Genomic DNA, 9,974 nt, shown 5'->3' on the forward strand with positions numbered 1-9,974 from the left:
CCTGTAATCCCAGCACTTTGGCGGGCAGAGGCGAGAGGATCGCTTGAGCCCAGGAGATCAAGACCGGGCTGGGTAACAAAGTGAGACCCCCATCTCCACAAAAAATAATAAGACAATAGATAAAAATATACGCTAGAGCAGGGGTTGGCAAACTTTTCCTGTAATTGACCAGGTAGCAAATATATTCAGCTTTGCTGGCCGTGAATTTCCTGGCAATGACTCAGTCCTGCCGCGGCAGTGTGGTAACAGTCACAGACAATACGTCACAAGCATGGCCGGCTCCAATCAAACTGTATTTACCTAAACAAGCAGAAAGCTGGGTTTGGCCTCCTGGCTGTAGCTTGCTTACCTCTGCCCTGGAGAAACTCAGCCATGGCTGAGGAGCCCTGCACACTGCCTGTCATGCTGAAGAATGGAACAGAACTTAAATTACTTAAAATTTAAATGTCTCATCACATAAGGAGAGACTAACTTTTACTTATCTATCCACACACTAGACCAGTATATGTCTAGGATGAACATTAGTGCTACAAATCCATATGCTGAAGACTTATGCAGTCTTTCATGGAAAGACAGGAATCTGGAAGAGATTGTGGCTGCTTTATGCAGAGCAGTTAAGGAACAAGAAGGCACTTCCACTGTGCAGCAGAAGGACGATATCCCCTCTCGTGCCAGGCATCAGTCTAAATCGCCTCTCTCTTCTCATCATAGCCACTGGGGTCAAATTTTAGCTCATCTTAGCTTCGACCAGATGTGTGACCTTGGACAAGGTGCCTCACACACCTGACCTCCAGGGCATCATGGAGTTGAAGGGAGAAATAATTCACATAAAGCAAGTGCCTGACATTGTGTCTGCTATATGGCAAATGCCAAATAAATATCAACCAATATGAAGAAATGAGTAGTCAGTGCTTTTGGACACTTCTTAAGAAAAAGAAATCCATTATATTTGCCAAAATAAAGATCTTCCGGAAGAGTTTTGGTCGAGTGGAGGGGATGAGGAATTACATGAGTGCTAACAGTTTGTATCTGCTGAACACTAAATGAAGGACTAGATTTATTCAGTGTGTTGTAGATTTTAACACATTTAACAACCTTATGATATATATATATATATTTTTTTTTTTTTTTTTTCTTTTTTGAGATAGTGGCGCTATCTTGGCTAACTGCAGCCTCCGCCTCCTGGGTTCAAGCGATTCTCCTGCCTCAGCCTCCCGAGTAGCTGGGATTACAGGTGCCCACCACCATGCCTGGCTAATTTTTGTATTTTTAGTAGAAACGGGGTTTTGCCATGTTGGCCAGCCTGGTCTGGAACTCCTGGCCTCAAGTGATCCACCTGCCTCGGCCTCCCAAAGTGCTGGGATTACAGGCATGAGCCACGGCACCCAGCCTGTTTCTTTTAATTCAAGGTGGAAAATATATTTTTACATGGAAAGAAAGACCCTCTAGAGGTGTGCTGTCTGATATGGTAGCTGCTAGCTGCATGTAGCTATCTACATTTAAATTCACTAAAGTTAAATAAAATGTAAACGTTCATTTGCTTGGTCACACCAGCCACATTCCAAGAGCTCAGTGGTTGCCTGTGGCCGGTGGTTCCCATATTGGATAAGACAGATTCAGGATGTCTGCATCATCACGTTAAGTTCCATTAGTCAGCACTTTCCTTGAGACCAAAAGCTTCTGATACACAAAAGTAGGAGTGAGGTTGGGTGCAGTGCCTCATGCCTGTAATTCCAGTGCTTTGGGAGGCCAAGGTGGGAAGATTGCTTGAGGCCAGGAGTTGGAGGTTATCCTGGGTAACATAGGGAAACCTCGCCTCTCCAAAAAAATTAAAAATTAGCCAGGCATGGTGGTGCATGCCTGCGATTCCAGATACCTGGGAGGCTGAGGTGGGAGAATCGTTTGAGCCCAGGAAGTTGAGGTTGCAGTGAGCCACGATCGTACCACTGCCCTCCTGAGTGACAGAAAGAGACTCTGTCTCAAAAACAGAAGTAGGAGTGATAGATGAAGCAAGGTCTCATCTTCATGGGCATGCAGCACAGAGGGAGGGAGGGTGAACAAAGTATCTCGTTTTGCCCTGAATTCTCCCAGTTTAGCACGGAAAGTCCTATATCGGAGGAACACCTTCAGTCCTGGCAGTAAAACAAAGTCCTGGGTCGGAGAAATCTCCTTAATCCTAAACAAACTGGGACAGTTTGTAAAACAAATGTGTATCACCCTAGACACATGTTTGTCTTAAGACAGAAGTACTGGCCGGCTGCGATGGCTCATGCCTGTAATCCCAGCAATTTGGGAGGCCGAGGCGGGTGGATCACCTGAGCTCAGGAGTTTGAGACCAGCCTGGCCAACATGGTGAAACCCCGTCTCTACTAAAAATGCTAAAATTACCCGGGTGCAGTGGCACGCGTCTGTAATCCTAGCTACTCGGGAGGCTGAGGCAGGAGAATCGCTTGAACCCAGAAGGCGGAGGTTGCAGTGAGCTGAGATTGCACCACTGCACTCCAGCCTGGGCAACAGAGTGAGACTCTGTCTCAAAAAACAAAACAAAACAACGGAAGTACTGTGCAAACTAGGCTAGGGAAGAGATCAGAAAGGTTTGCAGATTGACCCCGTAAACACCCGGGAAACTGTAGTCAAGGCCCCTGGGTAGGACGGGCTACCCAAGGAGAGACAGAAGCACTTACTCAGAGCCAGGTTGGGAGCTGGAGCTGAGCTTCCACACGTTCATGAAGTTCAGGGTGACGGTCAGTTCCACCTCCTGCAAATATCGACAGCGCTTCAGGCAAAAAGCAGACACTTGAACTTCTTTGTTGTTGCCAATTCTCAAGACAACTTTATGATAATCATTTAGGGCTTGGCTTACAAAGACTTCCTCCCGGATTTCGTGCAGACAGTAGAATAACTGCGGGACCCCACCGCACGGAGAAGGTGGGTCACATTTATGCAACAGAGGTATGACTTTCAGCAGTTTCCTCTTATTGCCGAAAGACACCTTGCATCGGAATGACTGTTCCACGGCCGAAGCGCAGGCCTCGTTTAGAAAACCGAATAAGAAAACTCCCATGTGAGAGAGATAGCTTTTGCTTCCTCTGGGACTCGCTATCAGGCGCTGGATATTCACGTGGTTCAACACATGAAAATTTTTGAGTCTTTGTGGGAAACAGAGAACATAAAACAAGGCCGCAAAAAATTCCTGAAAAATCACGAGGGTAAAGGCGTAGTGGTCTTCCTCACCTGCAATTCTTCGAAGAATGCTCATGCCAAGGAAGGCGGTGACTCCCGTCTGATCCAACTTGGCTTCCTCAAGATCTTCTTTACCTAACACCCATTTCCTGTGCCACATGCTGTCTGCGGCCAAGTGACACAGACCTTCCAGCTGTGCTTGGTGGATCTTTCTGGAAAAGTTCTCAGTTCTGGTGGGAAACAAGCTAGAAATATACCGGACGAACACAGAGGTGGCATTTGGACATGCCTGTGTGAGGTTGTTTCCTCTCTCCATTTGCTGTTTCAGACCAGAGCAGACCATCCAGCAAACCACAGGGACCCGGCACATGGAGAAGAGAATGGTGTTTTCCATGGCAAAACTCAACACTTGGTCTCCCTCCTCTGTGTGTCCAAAATACATCTGGAAATACTTGATTTTTTCCATTGTATTAAACCCCGGAAGAGTTACGAGAGAGGGGCATTTCAGCAAAGGCTTGCATGTCTGCCAAGAGGTAAATCTTATCATGATCAGTAGCGTGGCCTCTGGAAGCATCGTTTTGCTCAGCAAACTGCTCAGTAGGACAGACCCAGGCAATTTCTGCCTCCAGTCTTCACTCAGGTCCTCCAGTCTGTCGATGAGGGTAGATGTGAGCTCCTCAAAGCCATCCAAGAGCAGCAGAAGTTGGTCGGGTTTGGACATAATCTTTGACATGAGGTCCTGAGATCCAGGCCACTTGTGCTCAATCAGCTCGGAGAAGCTCTGGTCTGTCGTCTGGTTCACCTCTTGGCAATGGAAGTAGAAAGCACACCAGGGCTTGTGGGCATAGAACTTGTTTCTGGCCCACTCATACATCACCTTTTTGGCCAGGATTGTTTTTCCAATCCCAGGAGCTCCCTGTATGACCACGGTCTTGGGCTGTCTACCCTGGGGTCTTTTGGGCAGAAGCAGGCATGGGAAGTACTCCTCGTGCCTGTGTACATCTTGGTAGAAGAAGTCCCTCTGGTTTCCAGGCCAAGTCATTGTGTCCCGTATGGGGAAATACTTTTCCATCACATTCAATTTGTACTGCCATATTTTATCTAGATTTGTGAGATGGGAGAAATAAAGGGTATGACATCAGAGTGAATCGTGAGAACTAACAGAGCAATAAGAAAACCAGTCTCGATGTCTACTTGAGGCCCCGTGATGCCCTTGCATCCTTTCCTGATACTGCTGCGTCAATGAGGAAGCAGCAATGAACGGAAAACTCAACTTGAAGTGGCTTAAACAAAACCAGGACTGTTTTCTACATGAGAAGTATGGCGGGCATAAAGCTGTTGAAATTAGGTTCAGTGGCGCCATAGTTTCAGGTCCAGCAGCATCACGATTCTCTCAGCCCTTTCTTTGTATTTCTTGCCTCACAGATAGAAGACAGCTGCTGTAGTGTTAGCCGTGTTATCTGCATTCAAATCAGAAATACTTGGGAGGGCCGGGTGCGGCGGCTCGCACCTGTAATCCCAGCACTTTGGGAGGCCGAGGTGGGCAGATCACAAGGTTAGGAGTTTGAGACCAGCCTGGCTAACATGGTGAAACCCCATCTCTACTAAAAATACGAAAGTTAGCTGGGCATGGTGGCATGTGCCTGTAATCCCAGCTACTCAGGAGGCTAAGGCAGGAGAATCACTTGAACCCGTGAGGCAGAAAGTTGCAGTGAGCTGAGATCGTGCCACTGCACTCCAGCCTGGGTGACAGAGCGAGACTCCATCTCAAAAAAAACAAAAAACAAAAAAAAGAGAAAGAAAGAAAGAGAGATACACTCTATTGAAGTGGTTCCCAAGTGGAAGACAAGTTTTCCGTGGACCAGGTGGCAGGGGATGGTTTTGGGATAATTCAAGTCCATTACGTTTATTGCGTGCTTTATTTCTATTATTATTACATTATAATATGTAATGAAATAATTACACAACTCAGTATAATGTAGTCACTGGGAGCCCTGAGCTTGTTTTCCTGCAACTCGATGGTCCCATCCAGGGGTGACGGGAGATGGTGACAGATCAGGCATTAGATTATCAGGAGCGCACAGCCTAGATCCCTCACATGCACAGTTCGCGAGAGGGTTTGCGCTCCTATGAGAATCTGATGCCACTGCTGATCTGACAGGAGGCAGAGCTCAGGAGGCAGTGTGAGCAACGGGGAGCAGCTGTAAATATAGATGAAGCTTTGGTCGCTCGCCTGCCACTCACCTCCCGCTGTGTGGCCCGGTTCCCAACAGGCCACAGACTGGTACCGGTCCATGGCCCAGGGGTTGGGGACCCCTGAGCTAATGGTTTGTGTCTGTTTTTTTTATTTTTTATTTTTGAGATGGAGTCTCAATCTGCCACCCAAGAGTGCAGTGGCACGGTCTCACCTCACTGCAACCCTCCGCCTCCCGGGTTCAAGTGATTCTTCTCACTCAGCCTCCCAAGTAGCTGGGATTACAGGCACCTGCCACCACGCCCAGCTAGTTTCTGTGTTTTTAGTAGAGACGGGGTTTCGCCATGTTGGTTCTGATTGTAGAAGAAGCACTGGGCGTGGTAACTTACAACCTGCCTTGCCCTAGCAACTGAGCAGGTCATCCTAGTCCATAGCCCATTTGCTCACCAGGGTCTGCATGATACAGGCACATACCAGATTCTCCTTCCTCCAGATTCACCTGTGTTTCTCCCACATTCAAGTCCTCTGGTTCCAAGGTAGGCAGAATGGCTGGAACAGAAAAAAGGAGGCTGTTCCACGGGAATGATAAGATCTTGGTAGCAGGGAAACAGCATGGGGCCAATGGCCTTTTTAGGACAGAAGCAACCACATGGCTTGAGTCTCACCCTCTCAGCACCTCCATCCAGGGAGAAGGAAATCACCTAGATCTATCTCTATCACAGCAATTTCAGGCAATGAGAAAAGGTGTTGTTCTACGGTGCACTGAGTAAGGTGATCAATAACATGTTATAAATGGATAGCCCCGCCAGACACTGAGGGAGAAATACAAATACACACATACTCATACACACATATGTGTATGTAAAATCCATACACAGTTCAATATCTACATAGGGGTGTATCTGTGTGTCCAGTCGGCCTTTCAGATCCACGGGATCTACATCTGTGGAATCAACCAACTGAGGATGGAAAATAAACTAAAAACCTGATAAAAATACAACAATAAAATAATACAATTAAAAAACCAATACAAGGCTGGGCACTGTGGCTCACGCCTGTAATCCCAGCACTTTGGGAGGCTGAGGTAGGAGGATCACTTGAGCCAGGGAGTTCGAGACCAGCTTGGGCAACATAGCAAGACCTCAACTCTACTCAAAAAATAAAAAATAATTAGCCGGGCATGGTGGCACGCCTGTAGTCCTAGCCACTCAGGAGGCTGAGGCAGGAGGATCGCTTGAGCTCAGGAGGCAGAGGCTGAAGGGAGCCATGATTGTACCACTCCACTCCAACCTGGGCAATAGAGTAAGACCTTGTCTCAAAAACATAAAAAAACCCAATACAGGATAACAACTATTTACAGAGCATTTACATTGTGTTGGGTATTATAAGTAATTTAGAGTGATTTTAAGTCTGCGGAGGACGGGTATAGGTTCTATGCAAATACTATGCCATTTTACGTGAAGGGGTTGAGCACCCATGAATTTGTTCAGTACCCTTGAGGGACAGCCTGGGACCAATCCCCCATGGATATCAAGGAACTTCTAGCTTAATATCTATGTATGTGTGCACATATGTGTACATACACGTGTATATCTCTACACACACATACACATATAGTCATTGATTCTTGTTATGTGTGGTAGTTCTCGTCTATAACATTCTTGTGAACACGGAATTCACTAATACTGAACCATTGCTCACAGGAAAACGCAGGGTTCATTTCCTGCTAGTCTCTGGTTACATTTTCATTGACTGATCAATATAAAAACTTGTTTTACTGTGTTTTTGTTTAAAGACACCTTATTTAGTATATATTTTTGTACTTTTAGCAGAGACCGGGTTTCACCATGTTGGCCAGGCTGGTCTCGAACTCTTGACCTTACGTGATCCGCCCACCTCTGCCTCCCAAAGTGCTGGGATTACAGGCGTGGGCCACCGTGCCCGGCCTCTCTGTGTATTTTTCATCAGGTTTTAGTAAATAGTAACATTTTCTGTTTAACACTAAGATTTTCTCTACCACTGGGTCAGGGGGTTTCCATCCCCTCTGATTTTCTTGTCCATTGATTCTCTCTCCTTTTTACAGGATGAGCTAATTCCCCCTGTGTTAGGTCTCAACCTTAGCATCGTTTCCTCAAAGAGGACTTCCCGGGCTGCCTTATCAAAAGAAAGTCCCTTTTCACAATCAATTACTCTCTAGCCATCTGATATTTGAGCACCTATGACATGCTAGGTGCTGAGCCAGCTGCTGGGGTGCCAGTGGCTAAGGAGACATAGGGCACCCACTCTCCTGTTGTTTATGTTTAAAATTGTGGAGCTGATGTCTTCTCCATTCTTACTGATGAGACTGACTACTTGTAACATCAGCTATTGGGACAGGCGGGTTCACAGCTCCTATCACGTTTCTGGATTGGTGTATTTTTCCTTTAATACAGTAGTTCCCCCTTCTCTGCAGGGTCTATGTTCCGAGATCTCCGGTGGATATCTGAAACTGTGGATAGTACTGAACCATGTAGATACTGATTTTTTAAAAACACATATCTAGGCCGGGCGTGGTGGCTCACACCTGCAATTCCAGCACTTTGGGAGGCCGAGGCAGGCAAATCACCTAAGGTCAGGAGTTTGAAACCAGCCCGACCAACATGGTGAAACCCCGTCTCTACTAAAAATACAAAAATTAGCCGGGCGTGGTGGTGCGCACCTGTAATCCCAGCTACTAGGGAGGCTGAGGCATGAGAATTGCTTAAACCTGGGAGGTGGAGGTTGCAGTGAGCTGAGATCACACCACTGCACTCCAGGCTGGGTGACAGAATGAAGACTCCATCTCAAAATAGAAAAAAAATACATACTGATCTATGATAAAAGTTTAAATTATAAATTAGGTACAGTAAGAGATTAACAATAATAATGAAATAGAACAATTATAATACTATACTGTCATAAACAGTATGTAAATGTGGTCTCTCTCTGTCTCAGAATATCTCACTGTACTTTACTCATCTATTTTTGGCCATGATCGACCCAAACTTCAGAAAGCAAAATCTTGGATAAGGGGACGACCGTAGTCCAGCTCTGCTTTATACATATTGAAGATGAGGTTTTGGATTACAATATCCTCCTGTGGGATTCACCCTTTGTTGCTGCGAAATGGCTTTTTAAAGTCTTTAACCTTCTTGCTTTAAATATAGCACTCCTGACATCACCATAGCTATACCAGCTTTCTTCTGCTTACTGTTCCCATAGCATTTGCTTTTCCACTATTTTACTTCCTACTTCTCTATGTCTTCATTTAACGTTCACCTCATATAAGCAGTATTCAGTTAAGTTTTTTAAAAATAGGCCCATATGGGCTGGGCGCGGTGGCTCACACCTGCAATCCCAGCACTTTGTGGGGCCAAGGCAGGCAGATTACCTGAGGTCAGGAGTTCGAGACCAGCCTGGCCAACATGGTGAAACCCCGTCTCTACTAAAAATACAAAAAAATTAGCCGGGTGTGGTGGCAGGTGCCTGTAATCCCAGCTACTCAGGAGGCTGAGGCAGGAGAATCGCCTGTACCTGGGAGGCGGAGGTTGCAGTGAGCCAAGATTGTGCCATTGCACTTCAGCCTGGGCAAGAAGAGCGAAACCCCATCTCAAAAAATAAAATTAAAAAAATGCCCGTATGACAGTCTTTGCCTTTGGGTTAGATCCATTATCTTCCTCCACTATTTGCATTCTTGCTCAGATGGCCCATAGGTGATGGAGGTGGCGACTACAGTAATTTAGCTGCCCAGCAGCCAAGCCCACCTCCACTTTATCCACCAGATCAACACTCACCATTTATCTCTCTGCGTACTAGAACACACATTTTATCACACTTCATAATGGCAAAGATGTTCGAAGTCACATCCCAAGCTCGTCGTCCAGGAAAACGCTCTATCAAGAGATGAACCACCTCTGCCCAACTGGCTGTCTCGACCTGGTCCCAGGTGATGGGCATGGTGCCAGCACTGAGCTCATTCAGTAAGAACTGCTTGAACCATTGTAGGTCCTCATTGCTCACATTTCTCATGTACAGCATGACCCCATTTTCACATGGGGAGCCAGGGTAGCAAGAGAATGTCCAGGGTGGAGTATGAGAACTGTGAGTGGAGGAGGATGAAGAGGGAATGGGGGCATCAGAGGGTGGATTCACATCACTCATCTTTAGTCAAGGCAGAGAACACCTCAGTGTCCACGATAAAGACAACCGATAGGAAGAGAGAAACACGAGACCTGTGGAGACATAAAACAATAAAACAGGAAGATGAAAACACCACCCAAGAAGACAGATTCATGTAATGCTTACTTGGCAGGTATTCTGCGTGCCAGGCACTCCCTTTACCTCCTTTCCTCGAAGATTCTCTGCCTTGTGGAAAAACTGAAGATGCATTGAATGTTTGGGATTAGTCCATTAGACTAATGGATTGTTTGTAGTTTTTATTCTCTATGCCTCCTTTTGGGGAAGAGGCAAGCAAAATATCAAAGCCTTCACAAAAGGTTTAGCAAAAAGAAAAATTAGAAGCAGGTAAAATAATTCAGTGAAGCTAAAATCTAGAAAATATGTGGTTGGTTAGAAGGCT

General features: G+C 46.1%; 1 protein-coding gene across 2 annotated transcripts in view; it reads right to left on the bottom strand.

Moving 5' to 3' along the window:
- The window catches only part of NLRP8 (NLR family pyrin domain containing 8), a 39,028-nt gene extending 29,401 nt beyond the window's left edge, over positions 1-9,627 (bottom strand). For both annotated transcript variants that reach the window (XM_055236779.1, XM_055236778.1), the window contains exons 1-3: positions 9,190-9,627; positions 5,852-5,926; positions 2,685-4,284 (exon numbers count right to left, since the gene is read on the bottom strand). In XM_055236779.1, coding sequence (XP_055092754.1) covers positions 2,685-4,284; positions 5,852-5,926; positions 9,190-9,556 — 2,042 coding nt within the window. In that variant the 5' untranslated portion in view covers positions 9,557-9,627. The remainder of the gene's footprint in view (positions 1-2,684; positions 4,285-5,851; positions 5,927-9,189) is intronic.
- Positions 9,628-9,974: the final 347 nt, after the last annotated feature.

Source organism: Symphalangus syndactylus, chromosome 13 (genome assembly GCF_028878055.3).
Source record: "Symphalangus syndactylus isolate Jambi chromosome 13, NHGRI_mSymSyn1-v2.1_pri, whole genome shotgun sequence".
Lineage (NCBI taxonomy): Eukaryota > Metazoa > Chordata > Mammalia > Primates > Hylobatidae > Symphalangus > Symphalangus syndactylus.